Here is a 22,554-nt window from a genome sequence, read left to right on the forward strand (position 1 = left end):
GCAGGGACATCTTCCACCAGACTAGGTTGCTCCAAGCTCCATCTGGCCTGGCCTTGAATGTTTCCAGGGATGGGACATCCACAACTTCTCTGGGCAACCTGTGCCAGTGCCTCATGAGCCTCATGAGTAGAGAATTTTTTCTTAAAATCCAATCTACACCTACTCTGTTTCAGTTTGAATCCATTCCGCCTTGTCCTGTCACTACATGCTCTTCTGCATCTTTCCTGTAAGTTCCCCTCAGGTACTTGAAAGTGAAAATTAGGTCATCCTGAAGCTTTCTCTTTTCCAGGCTGAACATTCCCCTTTCTCTCAGCTTTTCCTCACAGGAGAGGTGCTCTTTTCCTCTAATCATCTTGGTGTCCTCCTCCATGTCCTTCCTGGGGACTCCAGAGCTGGATGCAGCACTGTAGGTGCTCTCTAAAGCAGAGCAGAGGACCCAGTTACCGCTGGGTCTTTCTTAGGCTGCAGGATATGGGGAGTATTTTAAGTCACACGGAGTGTTGGCTTGTTCTTTGAGACCATCACTTCCCATGGACAACTTGTGCTGTAAATTCAGCAGGTGCTGGCAGGGCTTTTTTGTGCAGCTGGACATTTCACTGGGTGTTAGTTGTTAGCATAAGTGGTGAATTGAAGTACCTAACCCATATTTGCTTTATTTGACAGTTAAACCTGGGTTTATTTCTTCCCTTTTAAATGAGATTGGGAAATAGTGTCACATTCAACAAGCATGTATATTCCTTGACTTCTTCACAGACATGCTACTTGACCTCAGCGACCTTCTTCAGGTAATGTACCTTTTCTTAATTTGACTTTTTTTTGTTTTAATTGTTAAAATTTAAGATGTTTTAATTTTTCCCTAAAACTTCTGAGTGGAAAATCACTGGGTTTGTAAATCTGAGTATTTGTTCAGTAAAATTAAGAGTCAAAAATATTTGTTTGCTTTTATTGCTACCAATAACATCCCAAGAGTTAGTATGATCCTTTCAGAGTCACTGCAGTGGCACAGGGTCAGATGTTACATATTTTTAAAACAACAGTTGTTGAAGACAGAAATAACCTTTTTGGTAGGTAATTCTGTGTAAGTGGATTCGTGCTCTACAGAAACATGTTTTATAGAATGTTTTTTTAGAGAAATACGAACTTGCTCTGTGTGCGGAAACAGAAAGCTCCACTGACATATGTTGTCTTACCCTCATTCTCCCTGTTACAACTGTTTTACATACAATGTGAGTAGGTTAGTTGCATCTATTTTTGTCCTCCCAGCTGTCTTGTTAAATGGCATCCCTCTGAAGACTATTTATTGCTTGAAGCAATCTGCTGGAATTGCAATAATCAAATGAATCTTTAATTCTTAAAATGAGTAACTTTTTTCTCTTTTCTGAACTCTTATTGAATTATTTTGATTACTCACACCCGAGTGCTGTGTGTGGAATGGGAGGTTTATTTCCTTCTAAACACAAGTCATTTTTCATGGTGAGGGTTTTGAAATAGAACAATCACAGTAATATGAAGAATAGTCACACAATGTGAAGAAGAGGTATTGTATCTGCAAGAGATGAAAAAAGAAAAGATGTCTTGTCAGCAGGAACAGACAAGAAAGAGAGAATGATTTGTCTTTTCCCCTTTGTACATTCCAGACAGAAAAGATGCTGAGATGGGCCCTATGAAAACCAAAAGGTTAAAGAGGGGTAACTGAGGAGATGGGAGAGGCAGAAGTACATTAGTAGTAGAGAAATAATCAGCTCCTGAAAGAGAAAAATCCAAGATTTCAGTATCTTGATCTGCATTTAAGTGTGTGAAGGCTTTTGATGAGCTCTTCTTTATGGCTTCTTTAAGGTGAAACTGAGCAAACAAGAATGTTAACTGTTATTGTTCACTATAGCTAGCCAGAAAGTCCTGTTTAAGAATGTATAAAGGAGCTTTTCAGGTTCTAGCTTGATTTTCTTTTATCCCACCCCAAGTCTCTTAAAAAAAAAATCAAACAAATGAAAACCCCCAAACAGAACCACAAACCAAACAAAAAACCACAACAACAAACCACACACAAAAAAATTAAAAACAAAACAAAACACACCTCTGTGGCAAAACATTTATGGCCCAGGCAGAAAACTTCAGTACATTCTGCTTTAGATCAGCCTTTACTCACAGACTTTGTGCCTAAAAAGAATTAGTTTATTGGAATTAGTTCATTAGGTTGTACTGTTTGACCTTGAAGTGCCTCCTTTGTTCAAGGGACAGCTCTCCCATTCTGAAACTGGGATGTGAATGTCATTAAGGAAGAAGAAAAGTTGTGAGCAGTAGTAGTAGTAGTAGTGGCAATGGTATTATCTTTCCAAAATATGTAACTTGTTCAGACTCATCTGTACAAAATATGTCATACTGGTCCAGAGAACTGTTTTTCTTGGCAAAATGAGAAAGGTGCCAATTTTATATTACAAAAAAAATCACATCTGAAAGTCTAAAAAATGAGCTACTGCTGACCTGCAAGACCAAGTCTTGCTTAGCTGCCTATAGCAAATGTTGGGATTTTTCTTCAGAGTGTTCCCCTTGATGCAGCTCAGTTGCTGTGGGAGGTGAGGGACCTGCAGGGCTGCTCATCATCTGACCGCAGGAATTTTTTTAAGAGAGTCACCTAATGAAGCATCTTTATGGATTGTCTTCATGGAGGCTACTGACTGAATTACTGAACACCCTGAAATAGGTTTCAGTGCATTTGAGGGGAAAAAAAGATCATAGAAGCATTAAGGGTGGAAAAGAGTTCTCAAATCACCAAGTCCGACCATCATCCACCACCACGTTCACCACTAAACCATGTCCTCATAACAACCTTTCGTGTATTGTTTCATCTAAAAGCGAAACAGAAAGAAAGCTTTGTAACTCCGGCTACCGGCAAAAAAGATAACTGAAAGCCTGTGAAAAAAAGGCCATTCATTGCTGCCTTTTGCCATCTTGCAGCTGGAAACAGTCTTAGCTGTGCCATTCTGCATCACACTTGGGGCACCCTCCACATCAGTGACCTTCCACCAGTGTCTTGCAAGCACTGGTAGAGCTAAAGATGACTGGAGCTTACAACAGAGGTAGCAGCTAGAAGTAAGAGTAATATGAAGAAGATTTGGATCTGCTGTTACCTGCAAACCATTATTTGTTCAGTGACCTGTTGTATTTGTATTCTTTCTCTCTTGCTGATCTGTTTAGGCTCTTTTTTAAAAAAAAAAAAAAAAAGAAAAGGTGTAGAGGAAATCCTAAGCATGACCTCTCAGGCTCTGGTTTGTACTTGTTGTAAAACCTCTCTTCCTGGCTTTAGTAAGTTACTTTGGGATTTAACAATATAAAAAAAATAAAAATCTGTCCCTTACAGTGTAATGGGCTTTTAGATAGTATTGTGCTGCTAAAACTTCACAATAGAGGAGCCTAATTTTCACTGTTAATGGCAGTCTGTTTAAGAAGTCATATCTGTTTTTCTCTTATGCTGATGACTGGGATGTGGGAGTGTTGTCTTGTTCCACTGAAGAACTCCTGCATTTAGTAATAGTTTTTGGACTTTCCGTATTGCTGTCCTCTTGGGAAAAGCCAAAATGCCTTTTTTCTTTTTTTAAATTGGAAAGGCAATTTCTTTGGTACTTTTTTCTCCTGTTTTATCTTCAGGTGAATATATCCTATGTCTTGGAAATCTCCTGTTGGAAGTGTTGTCAGATCCAGTACGCCTCTGATACATTTGGACTTTAAAGCATGATCTGAAATGAACTGAAAATGTCCAGACCACTTCCTTGTGCTGAGCAGTCCTGCTGCTTGTTGATTGAGTTGAAAGGATGATCAGTCATCAGTCTCTAACAGGGAAAGTACTTGCTTATATTTTCAGATACTACATTTTACTTGCAAATACAGTCCTTAGAGAGGTCTGTAATCAGGCCTTTTGTTTGCTTTTTTGTTAGTCCAATCTGAGCGACAGGCCTGGCTTGTTTAGGAGAGCTGTGAAGCTTGTCTAGCCTTGGCCAAGTCCTGAACAATTTAGGTTTGTTCCTGTGTTTCAGAGCATCCCATTCCTTGCACCTGGAGAATTATTTGGCTGAAGTTTTACTTTGGTGTGGTGAAACGCTACCTTTTGCATCCTCAGAAACGGCTGTTTCTTTTCCAGTCTGTTGTTCCAGTGTCGTGGTCTTTGCAATGTGGTCATAAAAGACTTTGGGGAGAGGTGTTGGCAATGCTTTGATCTCCAGTTTCAGCCTAGTAGAATATAATTTCTGATGTGCCTTGTGGTGTGTCCTGCTGTGTTAAACAAGGCTGATGCTCACTGAAGAGATGTTGGAGGCCTGAAGTGCCAGGCTCTTTATAGGAGGGTGCAGCAGGAGAATTGTCAGCAACAGACATCATTAATTAAAGTGAGATGATTACCTGATATCGAGAAGTTTTTTCACCATGAGGACAGTCAAGTGGGGAAGTAGGTTGCTCAGAGCAGTTTTGAAGTCTTTATCCATGAAGGTTCTCAGGATCCAGAGCAACCTGGTCTGTCCCTGTGGCTTGATCCTGCTTGGAGCAGGAGATTGGGCTGGATACCTGCTGAGATCCATTCTAACCTGAACTACACTACGGCTCTAGGTAAGGGAAGAGGGTGCACAAGAAGTGAAAATCAGTAAATAGTACTTGCTTGGTCTAGTCTTCCTTTGGTCTCTCTTTCACTTCAAAGCACAACTCTCTCCCCTGTTTCTTTATCTTCAGTTTGTCTAGTCTAACAGTATTTCTTGTCCAGAGGGATTTTTATTGAGAGTTATTTTTGGACACTTGTTTTCATTTATTCCATCTAAAGGCAGCATTGGCCTCCCTGCTTCCTCCATGCTTGTTAGAAATCATTACTCTTTGACTTTCTTGCATAGATAGTATGATAATGGCTTATTGTACTGCTGTGGTGTTGGAGGAAGAACTCTAGGACTGCCATGCATGTGATGAGCAAAAGGAGACTCTCCCTTTGGAGTGCCCAGACTGAAGGCAGCTCTTTAAAGCACAGTATGAGAGGAAGCTGCTTAATTTTGATCTGTGTCTCTTTTGAACGACAGCCTGACCAACTGGGTTTGGTGAATGTTTCTGTTTTGTTGTGTTGCCTTTTGACTGTTCTGATTGCAGTACGGTTTTAAAAAACAGGAATTTTCAGTTTATTGTATGGAGAAAGGTAAAACAGAGTATTCTTTTAAAGACTGTACTCATTTGCTTCAGCTTTTAATACTCTTTGTTCATTTAAAGTTATTAACATGTTGACTGCATTTGCCTTTATTGCCCCTATGCAAATTGCCATGTTGATTGAGTTAATTTAAACAACCTGGTTGGGACCTTCAGGCATTACTACACTAGAAATGTTAATAATGAATCAAATAACCACAGGTGCCTCTTTCCCCAGCAACAGACACTCTCCTTAAAAACTCATTTGCTTTTCATGCTTGCTTAATTATTTAGGCAAGCAGCCATGGATGTTTCACAGTGTGAATTCTCACTGTGTTCCAACTGCCCAGTCTTTGTCTTTCTAAAAGACAGAATATCTTAACCACTGTCACCATTTGTAATACTTTTTACAGAATGCCACACTATGGTCTTGGAAAGCCCTTTTGGAAGTTGTTTATAGTGAAAGGGTTATTGATTTCTAAATTTATGGAACTTATGGTCAAGCAAAAACTTCTTTCATTCAGTGGTGGCAGCTTTATTTTTTGCCTCTGCCCAGAAGTTAACGTGACCTGGTAATTGTATGAATGAGAGATTCCCTCTTTCCCAAAGAGAGTTTAAAATTCTGGAAGGTGTTAGACCGATGAATTCCCGTGTTACTGGAAACGAGGTATTTGTTGTTATTTCTAGAAGTGGAAGTATATTGGTATTTGTGAAGAGATCAGACATGATGTGAAAGCAAGAGGAAATTATGAAAGGATAAGAGTCCCTCTGGAAGTGTCCCTTTGAAATCTGTCTGATGACTGACAGATGCGAAATGAAAAGACTGTCTCCAAAAAATACTGTGAAGGGCAAAGAGCATAACAAGTAGAAGGATCTTGTTGTGAAGATGTAACTGAATAATTGGAAGCCATTCCTTCCCTAAATGCTCCTTTTAATTAACATAATGTGCTTGATAATGAGAGAAGAAATTAACTATTGGTAAAGGACAACATCTTAGCCAACCTTAAGGTCTCCCGTAAAAACAGGTTTTTGCAGTGCCTTGGTGAACACATACTTTTTATCTGAAAAATGTCTTCCTACTGAAGAACCTATTTGTTTTTTTAGGCAAAAACAACTCAGTGACAGGTCTATATGTATCCCCTTTGACAGAGGTTGACACCCCTCTGTTGTATTAGGTGTTGATGTTTAAACCTAGTGATTGCATCAAGTTTAGGAAATTCTGCTATCTGATGAAAATTTGCAGAAAAAGAGCAAAGTCTTATGAAAGTGCATAAATCAGTTGTTTCACTTTGACAGTTTTGATTGGGGAGAGTTTGGGGAAATACTGTTTTTCAGTATGATCCTTTTAAATTAAGGGGGAAAAGAGGCGGAAATTGATGTGATAAGTTTTAAGCTGCACCAATTTAAGTTTAAGCCAGAGACATCGTTTTAGAAGGGCATCTTTGTTTATTCACCATTCTAAGAACTCATATAAAATTAGGTTTTATAAATGCAAATGTCATATGATTCTAAATTTGGAGCATTAAGCTTTTGATGGATTGGAGTATATGAATTTTTATAAGAAGTTCTTAATGAAGAAAGAACTAGAAATTAAAGTAGGCCTCTAAATTAATTCTTTTAATTTTCTAAGCTTAATGGAGTGCAAAAAACCATACAAATGATGAGAAGTAAAGAAAGGTCCTCTCTACATGCCTATTGTATATCTTATCTCCTCTGTCACAGGATCTGTGTGTGCTCGTGAGTAATATTGAAATTAGTGATAGTGGCATAAAATTTTAGAGAAAGGGCAGTCTTCCAGTAAACCCAGAAGTTCTTGAATACCGTGTGTCAGCAGTTCATTGGCATGACAGATTTGTGGGTGAGCTTTATGCCATCTTTAATTTCTCATTTTCGAGAAACACCCCAGAACCTGTCAATATCTGGTCAATTCTTAAAGTTGAGAAGCATATTCTTTGAGAGGGCCATAAGTTCTTTTTTTTTTCCTACTGATTTGCCAGGAAAACTGAAAGCAATTAAATATTCTTCATTCTTTTTGTGATTTTTCCTAGCATTAGAAATGTTTCCTCATGAGCTTCATGAAGAAGACAATATAGAGCATGTAATCCACTGTATATTTTGCTTTCTTTCTAAATGGGTAGTAACCAGAAACTACAAAGAAATGTGCTTGTGATCAAAAGAAAGAAATTCCCTGGTGTACCATTTCTATTTGAATTTATTATTTTGTGCAAATACACTGACTACACCTTGAAGTCGGTCATAAAACACTGATGATGTGAGTGAAGTGGAAAAGCAGGTTAGATTTGGAGTATTACTTCTCACATAGACTCTGGATCAGGAGGCTCTTAGTTAGGCCAAGTAGAGAAAGATATGTAGTCATTGAGCACATTTATTATGCATTTGTCTTTGCTTTAGATTTAGTTTGGCACCCACTTAGATTGTTAGAACTTCACTTAAAATAAAAAAACCCTGCTTCTTTAATGCCTCTTCATATTTATTTGTTCTTTGTTATTGCATTTACAGAAAGTTTGCTTGGGAGGAGTTTCTTAAAGAGTAATGTGGTTTGATGGGGACAAAAATCAGGTATTTGGATGTTGCGACAAGCAAAAAGATTAGAAGGATAAATACTCATTGTGAGTTTTGGGGCATAGACGAAAATGAAAGAACCAGATGAGTTTGTGAAACCTCTAATGGAAACATCATATCTACTTGGCTCCACTGAAGTAACTTTATTGATTTGTGCGGTGAAATCGTCCTTGCAGAACAGGATCTAAGTGATGAGGTTTAAGATTTATAGTGACTTGGTCGGCCAGCTTAGAAGGCTGAAACTACAGCCAAACCCTCATTCTTTATGTTAATATTTTTTTAGACAAAAGGTCAAAACAAGCCATTTCGAGCTCGCAGTCAGTCTAAAGCCAACTGAAACACTGCAGATACTTTGCTGTAGCCATATCTGTGCTGTCTCTGTGCCTGATGGAAAGTCACACGCTCTCAGACTCCAGTATGAATTGCCAGATTCAGTAGGGGCTTATTTTTCTGTATAAAACTTGGTGACTTGCTTCCTAGAAAATATACTTCTTATTCAGATGTTATATTTTGTTCACTTCTTTCCCATAGAATGGTGCTTCTATGTTGTCTGCTATTTTCAGCAAAAAAAGGACAGTAAAGTTCTAGGTTGGTTCAACCATTGGTTGGACACAACATGGAAGGTATTCACCACTTTTCACTAAATATGAAATGAATCACCATCATATCATGTATACTTGATTGCACAGTCATTTTCAGGGCACGTGATCATTCTGAGGATTTCTTTGAAGTTCTCATTTCTAATTTTTTTTTTTTTTTAAATTTGAGAAAAATACACGTCAAGAACTTTTTCAGATAAACATTTTGAAGTGCTAGGTGAAAATGTATCAGTTGTTTGGGGGTTTATTTTTGATGTTGTTTAAATATATATATTTCGTTTTGCTAGCTTTGTAGAAGCATATATACACTTGGGAGGAAAGCCTGCTTTTAAACTAGTGTTGGCAAAGCTCTTGGATGAAACTGAAAGAGATTAGGCTTAATAACAGTTTTTTAGTTCCATAGGCTTGCCCCATAATCGGCAATTCAGTTGGGTAATTGACTGCTTAGTAAACACCTTGAGTATCCAGGCATAGGAAAGAGAGGGGCAGTTCTGTTGCATAAAAGCCATAGACCTTAAAAAAAAACAAACACCAAACTTATTTGTTGGGAGTGTAGGAGGATGGAGTTTTTTATACTAACCTTGACCTTTACATATGCCTTGGGGGAGCAAGGTGTTCACGGAGCTCTGTGGGAATGTTTGGGACTGATAGGGAACTAGAGAATATCCTGCCTTTCTTGCTGACCACAAAACACATCTGAAGATGGAGAAAGAAGACTTCCTCAGACTTGTAAAATACAAATATAGTTGCCTATGCTATAAATTGCAAATCAGAGCATGAAGAGTAACTCCTCCCCTCAGTTTACATCCTCCTGGGTGCAGCAGTGAAGGAGAGGAGGGGAGCAGAGCTCTGTCCCTGAAGCCTGAGCAGGACTAGTATGGTTTAAAGCTTTTCTGATTCTATTTATTTTTTTTCTTTTTTTTATATTCCTAATGTTTTTAATGTGATCTGGGGCAATGTCCAAACAGTAAGAGATGACAAATAACCCTTGGGGCATGTAGCACCACTCCTTGATTTGGTGGAAAAGTTTGGTGTGTGCTTGTGCAATACTTAATTATCCCACTACAGATGATCTTGCAGAGCTGAAATTTGCACTGACTTGTGAGTATTTGCTCAGGTTTTGTAACGTTACAAGATAAATGACACTTTATATATACTGATATTATATTGAAGTCTACTTACTGCCTTATGATTTTAGGTGGCAACTGAAAAACTATTCTACAGAGCAGCACTGAACCCACTGATGAACACGATGAGCAACTTTTTATATTTTTTCAATATAAATTTATGCTTTGATTTACAATGCTAATTTGTGCAGATTTTGACAAGCACCAAGTATTATCCTGTACCTATGAATATCACTTGTATTACTTCAGTTGAATTTTTAAAAGCAGGTTGTTTAGGATTTCAAAAATTGGGGTTTTCTTATTTCCATATAAATGTTCTATTACAAACATTTGTGGTTTAAGATTTGAATAATTATTTTTTTTGTCTTTTAATAGGTGAATGTCTATGTGCTGGGAAAAACTTTCCTTCTGTTGGCCAGAGAACTCTGCATAAATGCTCCAGCCATAGGTATTTTTTTATGAGTTGACTTTTGACTATTTGAGTGTGTTTTTTGCATGATTACTTGACAAAAATATGTATGTACGCGTGTGTATATATATACATAGTACTGTGTGCTAAATATCCAAGTAGTAACTTTAAAATGAAGCTGGAATCAATCCAGGCAGAAGAGCATTGCTGACTGTAAGAGCCTGTTCTCCTTTATGTAAGAGAACAGGCTTTATGTAAGAGTCTTTTTGGAACTAGATGCTATTTTCTTTTGCAAGTAATTTTGTTGCTTTTTCTGAGAGTAGTTTAGGCTGTCCTGAGACAATAGGCTGATGTGTAACAAATTTGTGTGCGTCTGCAAGCTTGCACAGGCCTGTCACGCTTCACTTCCACAGATGCAACATTTGATAAACATTTGCCAAATTTACTATCTGTCCATCACCCGTAGGTGAGGTGTTCCGTGCCTGAAATACAAGTGGCTTGATGGAAAATGAGGAGCAACTTTTTCCAAACATGTGAATAACTTTAATAAGTCAACACTGGAATCATAACTGTGATAGGAAGGTGGGTTTTAACCTGTCAAAAGGCTAAAAAAAGCTATTGTCTAGGCTGTGGCTTTTAAGCCAAGGGAATTTGTGCCAATTCCAGTTTAAAGAGTGCGTTTACAGTGAGGTCTTGTGACTCTTATCCACCTCTGTTCAGGAATTATCTTCGTGTATCTTTACCCACTCTTACTCCCACTCTCCTTAATCTGTACTGAGAGAATCAGATGTCTGTGTTGAAGAACAACACCCTCCCCCTCCCCCTTCGGCTGTACTCAGCTGGCACTGAACTGCTGCCTTTGCAGCAAGAGAACCAGCAGCTCATGCTGAGCATCACCTGTGCAGCTGTTGGCCATCCTGGTGTGCTGGCTTTGTCTGGTAGAAAGTTCTTGTTTTCAATACGTTACTTTTTTTTTTTTTTTTTTTTAGAGAACAGGCAGAATTTGTATTGCAGCTTAGCTTAAAGGTGAAAATTAATGCAGATGAGGAGGAGGCAAACAAGAAATGTTAGATGTAGAGGTACTTGTACATGGAAAAAAATACTGGTTTAGACTGCTGTTTGAGTATTCTTTACAAGGTCACTAGGAGAAGAGAGATTTATAGAAACCAGTAGGTGTTTCTAATTGGCTCATCTGTAACGATTGTCAGACACTTGAGAAAAAACATCTGCTTTTATCGCTCTCTGAGAAAAGTTAAGGATACTAGCATAAAATGACTGCTGATAGTGCATGAGACGAGGTAGAAGGGGGGAATAGATCCAGTAGCTTTTGTTTAAAGTGGCTTATTTTTAATTAGCAATCTTGAGTGAACCTAAAGGCCATTTTGCAAGTATTTCTCTAATGTCTGATGCTAAATAGTGTAAGGATGGGATGTAAATTTAGATGGTGGCTGCCAGTATTACAGCTCTGGGCTAAATCTGGGATGGAGCCTGTCACTGAATTAAGCTTCATCTGTATGTCTTGACTCTGGCCTTTCAAATGGGGTACAGTTTGACAGGTGCAAGTGGCAGTGTTGCTGTTTGCTGGGCAGGCTGGAGGTTAGTGCAGATGATGTGCGTGAAGGGGTATTAGGAGCTTTCAGATATAACCCACAGGATGATTTTGATCAACTTTGATTATACTGACGGTTTGTCTGTCTTCAGCTTGGGCAACACTCGAAAAACCCTGAGCTTCCATAAATGTCAGCTCCCTTTTTTGTGAAGGGAAATAAAGGCTGCTGATGGATAGTTTGAGTTTCCAGGCAAGGGAACCTTCGTATTTGCCATGTGTAAATGCACATAAGGACCAGACCATAATTGTCATCACCCCTGTTAACTGTACATGAATTAACATACACGAGCCATAAGATCAGCAATGATCAAGTACACAGGATTTAGGGCAAGTAAAAATGTTTTATATTTCACAGATTCGTAAACTGCTCTAGTTTAGAACATTCTGTTTAAGTCAGCAAGTTAGTTATCTATATACAAAATAAATGCACAGTACGTGCAAAATTTAACATTTTTCTGCTTGTTGCAGTCTTAATAATTAAGTCAAATAGCTTATGAATAAATAAAATAAGATTAAATTCAAGAGCATTCCTTCACTTATTTGTATAGCCTGATGTAGCAGATAGGTAAGTAGCGCAACATTCCATACTGCTGCAGAGTTCGTAGTAAAACAGAAAAATCCCTTAATGTGCATCATTGCAGCATTGGAATACAATCAAGGTGAAATGCATCATGCATAGAAAATGAGCTCAGGTATTTGTCCTCCTTGTACTCCGGTTCCATTAGTACTGTCCGAGGAGCACTGGAACTGGAACGTCACTTTCCCGCATTGCACTTCAGTCATTCCCTCTTGTCCAAAGTAACTGAGTTCATTACCATCAAGGATAGCACTTACATTGTAAAACGTGTCTTGCTCAACCTGCACAGGGTGTTCAAACCACACAGAGAAGGTGTTGCTGGAGCCGTCAGAGGTAAACTTTGTCAGATTTTGAGCAAGGACAACGCCTAAGCGCTTCAGTTCGATTTTGACGCTGTACTCAGCTTTGCCACAGCTCGACCCATACAATCCCAGTCCTGCTATAAATATCCGTTTGTCTACGGCAAACTGAATACTGTCACATCGCCCCCGGTACCTCCACTGATTGCTGCGATACGCAGACGACTGGAACCGATGGCATCGCTGAGGCACGAGTCCTTTTCTCTTTGTCAGTGGAAACTCTAGTTTGGGTTTGTTTGCGGCTGTGTACCATAGGAATATGTTGTGAGTTTCCTCAAGGGTGAGGATGTCGGACTGGGCAGCTCCATTGGCAAACTCTTCCAAAGTCATGGTTGGAATCCGCACCAAATACAAAGCTTTCCCTAATACATTCCTCTTGTTGCGTGGCGTAACGGGCAGCCCTTGCCTTTTGCATTCAGCCTCTGCCCAGTTGAGAACAGCCTCGAAAACTACCACTTCCTTGGTGTTGAGTGCCTCCCGGGTTACAATGATCTCTAGTGTTTGTTGATCTATCTCACAGAAGCCCTCTGACTTCAGTGCCATTTCTGCCTGAGCATCAATCACTTCCCAGCAGCGCTGCGTCAGCTCTGGCTCCTCGAAGAGCCTGCTCTGAGACAGCAGGACACAAGCGTTCTTCGCTTCTAAGCTGGTCTCCAAAAAATTGACGCAAGCCTTTGCTAGGGCCGGCACGATGTACTTCTTGGCAGCATACAGTGTAGCCAGAACTGTGTCAGCTTCCAGGTCTATTTCATCACTATACATGTATCTAGACAGGGGAAAAAAAATAGTTTCTTAGGGAAAAAAAGAAGTAGGCCATGAAAATAATATATAGTCGTCTTTGCTGGCAGTGAATCTGACACTCAATGTTTGTCAGCACATTAAGTAAACAGCAATAAGTGCATATTGCACAATGCCAATTAGGAGATGTATATTTTATAAGCCACTTTGATTTTGTCCATGTAATTAGTAGACTTGTAGAGGCCACTTACTTTAATAGGATTAGAAAGGCTGCAGGTTCCACATCTGGTATATGGATTTCAGATTTGACCTCTGCGAGATCGCCATAAAACATAGCATAGAAGACAGAGCTACCAACTGCCAAAACATACTGGAAAATAAAGAGAGAGAAGCCTCAGTAACATGGATCAAGAACAGCTGAGCGTGCTGGCTTTGCTAAGAGCTACATTTAGGGAAAGTTACAAGCTGCAGTGGAGGCAGAACACTGCCTTAGACTGTTCCCTTTAATTGCAGTGTATGTGAATTACTTCTGGGATTAGACAAGAGCTGTAATTAGGAAAAAAAAAAAAGTGCAACCTAGTTGTAAAAGCAGGGGTAGAAGGAGATCTGCACAGCAGCATTAAAAACCCAAAAAATTATCTGCACAAACCTTATGGGCAGGAACTTTCTTGGATGCCCCTGGCGGGCCCACGATGAAGTGAACATCAGCCATGAGTTCGTTATTGAACATCAGCGCGTTCCTGCAAGCAGGGGAGGGGGGAGAAGCCCCGTTAGCGGCGGGCTGCCCCTCGCCCGGTGCCCCAGCCTCCCGCCGGCTCCAGCCCATCCCTGCCCTCTCGCCCGGCCGGGGCGCAGGTGCACAGGGCGGGCGCCTCTCTCTCTCTCCCGCCCGCCCGGGGAGGGTCCGGCGGGCCTGGCCCTTACCTCTCCCGCAGTGTGGGATGGAAGGATTGCCAGTTGGCGCTCTCCAAGTTGTTGTTGTTGAGGTTTTGGAGCTGGGGCGGCGGGGGCGGCTGGGCGCTCTGCTGGAGCTGCAGGGCGTTCTTCTTGCTGTTGGCAGCGGTGGCGGCGGCGGCGGCGTTGCTGTTTGCAATGTTAGTGTTGGTGCTGGCAGGGTAAAGTTCTGCAGCCATCTTCTTCTTCAGGGACAGGGGCACTATCTCATAGCATCCTGGCACCTTGCCGTTTGACCTCACACTCTTTTTGGACTTCTTTAAGGTCTCTGGAAGCAGAAGAAAAAAAGTCAAACACTTCATGATCCTGCCATTGAGGCAACCAGGGGGCAGTGGCATGAGCAAGAGAACTAACAGATCCCAAATGCGAGTCCCACTATCAGGATATTTTGTACGCTTCTAGATGCAGGGTGGCCTTTGGTTTTTCTGGAGTGTGTGCGCGCTCTTTGGTTACCGGCCCGACGCACCTTTCCGGGAGGAAAGGGGTGATGCTGTGTCGGATCAGTGCCAGCGCTCACCTTGGCTTGCGGGGGGGTCCCAGCCTCCACGGCACTGCCACGACTGCAGCGGGGAACCCGAGCGGGGCCGGCGGGCAGTTCCTTCCCCGATGAAAGGGGACAGAAAAATAAAAAAAATCAAAACCGGAGAAAATAAAAAAAAAAAAGGCAGCAAAATCCAGCAACAAAACCCCAGGAATCCGGCCGAGGCGGTGGGTCAGGAGCGAAAGTCAATCCACAAATCCTCCGAGTGCAGCAGCCCGGCGAGGGTGAAGCGCAGCCAGCCGCCCGATCCCCGCCGCCAGCGCTCCGCTCCGTCCTTCCCGGCCCGCCGGGGGCACATCCGCGGCGGCCGGGCCGAGCCGAGGCGGCGGCTCCCCTGCAGTCCCGCTCCCGGGCGGCCCCGCCGCCGGCTCGCACCAACTTTCCTCCGCTCCCCGCGGCCGCTGCTGCTCCTCCGCGCTCCTCCCGCCCGCGCCGGGGGCGCTGCTGCCCGCGGGGGCGGCCCCGGCTCCTGCGCGGCGGGCGGGACGAGGCGCTGCCCCTGGCGCTCCCCTCGCGGTGGGATGCGGCGGGATGCGGCGCTGCGCGGCCGGGCTTGGCTCGGCTCAGCTCGGCGCGGCTCTGCCGGGCCCTGCCTCCGCCTCCCGCACTAAGAGGCAGCGGCCACGCCGCGCGTCACGGCCGCCCGCGCCAATGGCGAGCGCGGGGGCGCGGCGGGGAAGAGCCGCCCCCCGCCCGGCACCGCCCCCCGCGCCTACGTGCGCAGCGCCCGGAGCCCTCCGGGAGGGAGCCCCGCGGTGCCTCCGCGATCCGTCGGGTCGGGTCGGTCCCTGGGCACGGCCCCGGTGCCCGCGGTCCGGCCGGAGCGGGGCAGGCGCGGAGGGACGCGGGGCAGCGCGGTGGGAGCGCGGCGGGGCGGAGCGGGCGGCCCCGGGTGCGCAGCGCCGTTCCCGGGCGGCCCGGGCGGGGGCGCCGCCGCACCGCGCTCCGCCGGGCGGGGTAACCGCGCTGCCCCGCCGGGGCCGCCGCCCGGGCCGGCTGCGGGCGCGGGGGGCTCGGACGCACAGGGGTTACTGAAGCCCAGGGAGGCTGCGGGGTTGTCCTCCCCTCTTTCCCGCAACCGCCGTGCCCCGGCTATGCGCGCCCTCCCGGCCTGGATCTCCCGCCCGTCCCACGGGCTGTCGTTCGGCGAGGACTGAACCCCACACAGTGCCCTTTTACTGAGAGAGTCCTGCAGCGGGGCTCGGTTGCCGCTGCGCTCCCTGTTACCTGTTTTGGTGGGGAACACTCCTAAACAGTGCCTGAGATGCTTTTCTGCATCCCTGTTAATGTGGTATCAAGGATCTTCGAAAAGTCCCGGGTTTCAAGTCAGGAATGGGATCAGGAGAGAAGGGGAAAGTCTTCAGAAAAGCACACGCTTCTTTCTTAAAACATGAAATAAACATTTTTTTCTTGTGATCGGCTTCACAGCCCCCAACACTCTTTTTGAGGAAAACCAATGAGGTTTTTGCCCGACTTGAACTTGCTCCCCTGTGTAGAAGGGTGTCAGCCCCAGGGGTCTCCTGAAGCCAAAGGGGACCCTCCTGGGAGCAAGGCACCCTCGCTGCAGTGGTGCTGGTTTGGTACTTCTGGAAGGAAACAAGGTGTTTGGGCTTTACAGCTTCTAAAATTTTTTTTTTTCAAATGTTTGCATCCATGCAGGATGTGTTTATGCAAACCTAGGCCCTGCCTCGAATTTATATATTTGCAGTCTTACTTTTTTTTTAGCCTTTTTAAGGCTTGCTATTTAAAACCCACCCGTGTATTCATTTTCGGAGTGTTTGGTAGCTTCAGAATTTAAATTAACGATGTGCAGTGTTTTGTCAAATGACCTGTGGGCATGAATGCCAGCAGAAATGTCTCAACAGCTACAAACAGCAATTGTGTAAATGCTCCTGAAACTCAGCTCCGAAAAGAGAGCTGAATTGCTTCTTTCTCTCCACTCTGCTCTGGAGACCATAGGAGCTGAAGTTGAGCCCTCTCTAGATAAGAAGAGATGGAAAGGCAAATCAGGCATTGCTTTGTAACATCACACATGTTCCTGTAGTGTGAAGAGCAAAGTTTAAATGCCTGTTGAACCCCAGGCTATGCCTTCTGAAAGGGTTTTTTTTGTTGTTGAATTTGGAATCGGTTGTTTCTGTTGAGTACAGCTTTATAAAATCACTCTTGAAAGTACAGGACAACTTTCCTTAGAATCATGGGGATTGGTTATTCTGTTCTAAACCTTTGATTTTTAGGGCCATCTTTAGAAGGTGACTGCACTCTGAAGTTCCTTCAGTTTTGAGGGAGACATGGTTGAAAGTTCTTGCTTGATAAGTGCTTTCATTTAAATGCTTCTGCGAGGCTGACAGGCATCATCACCTACAGTGTGATCTTGGTAATTATGGATAGCAACAGGGCTTCATTGTTAGAACTTGGTGCCTTGATTAGTTGTAAATCCCTAAGATTTTTCTAGTGTTTCAAGCTGAATTTTCATCTTTAGCAGTTTAAGTGCCCACATAGGGGATCAGCTGAGGAAATTGAGTTGAGACTAATAGTTAACAATTTACCGTACATCATGGATTTTCGGTCAAGTGATAAAAGGCTGGCAGGAAATGAGAAATTGATATCTCAAGTAAGAGTAAACATGTGTTAAGTGTAGCTTTTACAAGATTGTTTGATAAATTATAAATTGGTTTAGGCAAAGCACAATGCATACTGACATATTTTGGTTAGTTTGAAGCTGGTAACACTGATGCTTGAAATAAGTTTATACATCTGGAGGCAGATCTGTGGCTGCAGTCAATTGTCATAGCACTGTTGATGTTAATTGGGTTCCTGCAATTTATACTGATGGAGAGTCTGCCTTATTGTCTGTAATAAACAGTGTTTTGTATTGCTGGAATATGAGTCTGAGAAGCAGCTGGAATTAACTTTGAAGGTTGACTTTTCTTTGGGACCAAGGGTTCTAAGCAAATGCTTTTTTTTTTTTTGAAGCTTAGTTTGTAGTTAAGTTTGAGATGGAACATGCAAATTGTCTTGTTAGTTTGCAGGAGATATTAAAAGTTTGAGATCTAAGTCATGCTGTCATTCTGCAAAAGCTTTTGCAAATGCTTCACTTTGGGTATGATTTCGCTGATACTAATAACACTGCTCATGTGTTGGAGTCAGCATGTGCAGCCTCGGACACTTAAAAATGTGTAGGAAAATGTTTGTACAGTGCTTTAAAGATTTTTTTGTCTACCAAGCAAGAAAATATTTTTTTTTAGCTTAACCAAAAAAACCTAAAGCTTAGTGGTCAGAGAATCTGACCCAGCAGCACAGTCTATTTGCTGAGAGGTAAAGCAAGCCAAGCACAGCAGCCTCGCAGTTCTGCCTGAGCACTGCGTTTTCCTAAATCAAACGTGGGATTAGAAATAATGTTGTTACTTTCCGTTGCAGATCCGTGTTTATATATTCCCCGTTTTGCACACATGCTGGAGTTTGGGGATAAGAACCACGAGGTGTCCATGACGGCTCTCAGGCTGCTGCAGAGGATGAAGCGGGACTGGATGCACACCGGGCGCCGGCCCTCGGGACTCTGCGGGGCAGGTAGGGCACAGGCTGGGTGTATCACTTCCCCCACAGCAGGGTGCATGGGAAGGCTTGGAATAGATGAGGACTTTCTCATTTCCTTGGTGATATCCGTGCTCTCTGAGTTTTGTGCTGTCAGGCATCTACAGATTATATAGATATTCATCAAAACAGATTCTGGAACTCAAGCTTCATTTTGCCCTTGTTTCTACGGTACTTGCTCAGATCCTTTGTAACTTACAGTTTGGATTTTTTTTTTTAAGCTCCTTTCTGGTGCTTTTTCTGCCCCCACTCTGCAGGCTCTAGCTGCTGAAAGGTTTTTCTGTCAGCTAAAATGACACCATTAGTGCAAGCACTTTGATTTGTGTCTTTACATAGAGTCTTATGCAAGAAATGCCCTTTTTGACCTGTTTTGTGAAATTATTTTTCTTTCTTTCTTCATCTTTTTCCAAGATCCATTGCTGTCATGATGCTTGCAGAAAACCTACTGGTTTTGGAGGGCCAGGTTAAAAGGTAGTAGCTAGTGAGGTCAGAGTAACAAAGGGTGTAGATAGTCACAGAGATCATGTATACACTTTATTTTATTTAAAAGATCTTACATGTCTAGGCTTGAATGGGAAATGAACCATGCAATTGTCTTGACATTTCTAGCCCCTTTTTGTTAATAGTACTTGCTTACTGCACGCTGCTAAAAATTTGAGTCTAGACTGCATGGGAGAGCAGCCTGCTCTTTGATTCACTACAGGGACTATATCCACATGAGCAGGTAATTTGATTGAACAGACAGGGATCAGTGGATTGAAGCAGGTGGTGCTGAACCCCTCCATCCATGCAATATGCAGTTCTCGTGTTGGACTGTGGACTGGATTTAGTTGGTTCCCTGGTCTAAATGTCTGTGCCACATGTTGTTTGAAGGACCAGTTGTTAGTTTAGCCCCTGATGCTGCCGAGGGGAGCACTTTAAGCATATACCAGAAGTGGAGCTCTGGTTTAGTTTCCTCTGTAAGGAAGCACTTTGGCCTGCTTAAAACTGCTCTGCACACTGAGCCACTGCATGATGGGAGGGTGTGATGCTTCAAAAAGGAGCTGAATCAACACACAGTGAAACTGCAGCCAGTACTAGTTATCTTGCAGGAGAGCACTTGGGCACCAGCAAGACAGTGGTAGTGGTGACAGCAGTGAGGAGACCTGCTTAAGCGGATTCAGTGTTTCTCTGAAGGTCTTTTTGTTTAGGGCAGAATTCAGTAAATTTTACTAAAAAGATGATCATTTTGAAAATAATGTGATCAGTGAACTGTTCTTGTGCTGTAGCTGACCGTGGTTTCCCAAATGTTAAAGCACAGAATTTCTGAGGGTGCAATTTGCAATCGGCTTTATTTTATTGGGTAGAAAGCGAAGTTTGTAAGGTCAAGTATTCAAGGACACAGCTCAGCATAAGCATTTACAGCTCTGGCTGAAGGCAGGGATGAAGAGAGGGTATAGTTATCCGACTGTTTTCTGCTTCTGTTCAGTAAATTTTTCTCTTTTTGATACTGACTCTCCCTGCTCATTCTTCAGCTCTGCTGGTGGCAGCAAGAATGCATGATTTCCGACGGACTGTTAAAGAGGTTATCAGGGTGGTCAAGGTTTGTGAATCTACATTAAGGAAAAGGTCAGTGCAGTTTTATTGCTTTTATCTTTCATTTACAGTACTGAACAGTGGTGTAGTCTAAAATGAACGTTTACCAGAGAAAACCAGGTTATGTTCAGAAGTGTCACGAATAAAATAAGTGCAATGTGTTTTAGATGGTGATTTTAAAGTACTAACAACTTGCCTCTTAAATAAGGCCTCAAATGCTTAGCAAAGATTGTAAGGAGCACTGTGCCTATTTAATAGGTGAAGAGTTGAAGGCAAAAGAATGCTGTGTCAGAAATGCTAACACTGTTGTCATGCCCTCAGAAAAAATAATGTATTGATTCTCAAAGCTGACGGTCTACTGTGAGATTTTTTTTTTTAATTAATCCAGAATCCAGTGATGAAAAGCCTTGTACTTTAGCTATTATTGAACTTTTCAAAACATTTTGCTGATATGTTCATTTTTGGTAGTGTTGCACTGCTAGTAAATGGAAGACAGCACAGTGAGTCTAATGATAAGTTCACTGAAGGATCCCCTGAAAGTGGGAATTTTTGAAGTACCTTTTGCGTGTTTATTTTTTTAAGATCTAGTAATATTTTCCATATTTTAATCGTATAAGTAGACACCCCATTTTCCTCATTTTACTTTTGAAAAGTTATTACATATTCTTTTCCCATACGTTGAGTAAAAAACTGACCCAGCTGTGTAGAACCATGATTTCTGTTGCACCAAGTTGGAAATTTTTCTATCACCAGTACTTACTGATGTTTGTTTCACCAAGGTCTTTCTTTAGAAAGCTTCTTCTTTCTCTGCCTCACTGGGATCCTCTTAAGCACATCCAGCTGAGCCTAATACATATTAATAATATTCAATTCTTAATTATGGGAAATATTTTTGCCCCAGATCTTCATTGGTGGAACAGGAGTGATGCTATTTCTCTTCTATGCGTGGGTGACATAGGGATAAATTTGAAGTGTTATAAATGTTTCAGGGTACTACTATTAGGATGGAGCAGTACAAATACCACTTTTTTATTCTCTGACCAACAGGTCGTGTGTTTTAATTGTGCATTTTATATGATTATTGAGTTATGCACCACAATCTACTCCAAGGGCCTTTGGTTAAAGAGTTAAAGAATTTGTTCTTAGTAAGAAAATAAGCATAATAAATTAGAGTTGGAAGGAAAATTAATTTCAGCAATTGTTTTGAGCGAGAAAATCTTACTTCAAAATTCATGCTTTGAAATGTTTACTCAAGTCACACACATCAACTAAAATGACAGCGTTATTTACTTTGACAGGGTAAACGTGACAGCTGAATTATTTTCAGGCAGCTATAATTACAACTATTTATCACGAATCTATAAATTTGATTGATGTTTTTCAAATACGAGCATGTTATATAGTATTTAACGAAGGCAAATAAGAAAAATACCTTTGAATAACTCTTTCTGAACTCCGTTTTTTTCCTCTTCTTTCAAGAATTCATCTCAAAATGCCATCAAATAAATGTTGTCGAAATGAACGAGAACTTGTTTCACGTTCTTAAAAATTCCTTTACTTCTCAGTTTTATGTACAGTTTTATTTCCTTTAAATTATTGGTATAGTTACTCAGGTTGGTAAAGAGCTGATGCTTTGTGTGTTGTGAAAGTGTTGGGTGTAGCTGGGTGAGTGCTCATTAATGGACAGCGTTGGATCATCTCATCAGCTCACTGCTGATGGCTTTGCCCTGACAGCTCTGGAAGTGAAACCAAACAGGAGACCAGAGAACTCTGGCACTTCCAGCCTGCAGGTTCTGCTGTAGGGTGTAATTTAGTTCCCAGTTACCTACATGACTCAGAGCACTGGAAGCTGGGTTTGCTTTGAATGCTGACAGACTTTGATGGCAGAAATCTGCGAAGGAAGGGGTGGCCCTACGTGATGTGCCTTTTTCTCCTGCCTTGTGGAGGCAGCTCAGGAGCCTGGGGGATGGACAGGGCTGTGTGGGTCAGTGGCTTATCTGAGGGTGCTCTTCTGTAAAGCCCTGATTGGGTTTCTGTTTTGGGAAGGCCCTCAGGAAGGGGTGGCAACCCTTCTCTCAGAAGGGCTTTCTGATCCTGGGCAGTGCAGCTCGTGGGGCTGGATTAGTTCACCCTGTTGATCATCATCAGCTGGAGAGCAGCAAGCCCACGTGCCTGTAGGCTGCCTCTTCTTTCACTGCTGTGTGCTGGAGGAGTAGCTCTTAGGAGAAGGTTCACAAAAATGTGATACGTCTTCAGGTCATAAAAATTAATGACCTGATCATGAGGGGAATGGGTTTTGGAAGGAAAAAAGCAACAAAGAATGACTTACGGATGCTGTCACTCATCTTCCAATCAAGACCTCTTAATTTAACCATCTGTTTGGTTAAAAAACAGTGCATGTTTATTTTTAATATGTGTGGATTTTTGTTAGGATTGGTGCAAAAACTTTGTAGTCACTTCACAGGGCCTTCTAGGTTTATGTTTTGAAGCACGCAATTAAAATGTAAAGCTTGTTGCTGTTGTTGAAAGTGAACTTATTAAATATTAATAAATGCACTGATAATTCTATCTCATTTCCAGTCTAATTGAAATTATATTAACTTATATATCACTTTATATATTCAAAGTACTGTACAAATATTAACTAATTAGCAAAATTGTTATTTTCTCTGTAATCATCTGTGGAGGTAGGAGAAATTAACTTTTAGTAAACCCAACCCTTTTATTTAGTTCAATCCTCA

The 22,554-nt window shown here is 42.2% G+C and overlaps 2 protein-coding genes across 3 annotated transcripts in view; one reads left to right on the forward strand and one right to left on the reverse strand.

Moving 5' to 3' along the window:
* BRF1 (BRF1 RNA polymerase III transcription initiation factor subunit) overlaps positions 1–22,554 on the forward strand; it is a 175,500-nt gene that overhangs the window by 70,718 nt on the left and 82,228 nt on the right. The window contains exons 4-7 of the mRNA XM_050337089.1: positions 754–785; positions 9,836–9,908; positions 18,065–18,214; positions 19,753–19,846. Of these exons, the coding sequence (XP_050193046.1) occupies positions 754–785; positions 9,836–9,908; positions 18,065–18,214; positions 19,753–19,846 (349 nt within the window). The remainder of the gene's footprint in view (positions 1–753; positions 786–9,835; positions 9,909–18,064; positions 18,215–19,752; positions 19,847–22,554) is intronic.
* Positions 11,800–15,194, reverse strand: BTBD6 (BTB domain containing 6). 2 transcript variants are annotated; one of them, XM_050337091.1, is made up of 5 exons: positions 14,624–15,191; positions 14,077–14,374; positions 13,802–13,892; positions 13,404–13,522; positions 11,800–13,180 (listed from the first exon to the last, which is right to left on the reverse strand). In XM_050337091.1, the coding sequence occupies exons 2-5, from the start codon at positions 14,283–14,285 to the stop codon at positions 12,148–12,150; spliced, it is 1,452 nt and encodes a 483-aa protein (XP_050193048.1). In that variant the 5' UTR covers positions 14,286–14,374; positions 14,624–15,191; the 3' UTR covers positions 11,800–12,147. The 2 variants fall into 2 exon arrangements, with proteins under 2 accessions (XP_050193048.1, XP_050193047.1); XM_050337090.1 differs by having other exon boundaries at positions 14,077–15,194.

This window comes from Myiozetetes cayanensis, unplaced genomic scaffold (genome assembly GCF_022539395.1).
Source record: "Myiozetetes cayanensis isolate MyiCay16 unplaced genomic scaffold, myiCay2020 scf6-25, whole genome shotgun sequence".
NCBI classification, from domain to species: domain Eukaryota; kingdom Metazoa; phylum Chordata; class Aves; order Passeriformes; family Tyrannidae; genus Myiozetetes; species Myiozetetes cayanensis.

What these genes read in the sequence shown, in the direction of transcription:
- BTBD6 (XM_050337090.1), bottom strand. Translation starts at nt 14,444, where the DNA reads ATGCCACTGCCCCCTGGTTGCCTCAATGGCAGGATCATGAAGTGTTTG. An exon ending in CATCCCACACTGCGGGAGAG is followed by an intron (nt 13,893 to 14,076) that starts GTAAGGGCCAGG and finishes CCCTGCTTGCAG; the next exon opens with GAACGCGCTGATGTTCAATA. An exon ending in GCCTTTCTAATCCTATTAAA is followed by an intron (nt 13,181 to 13,403) that starts GTAAGTGGCCTC and finishes TCCCCTGTCTAG; the next exon opens with ATACATGTATAGTGATGAAA.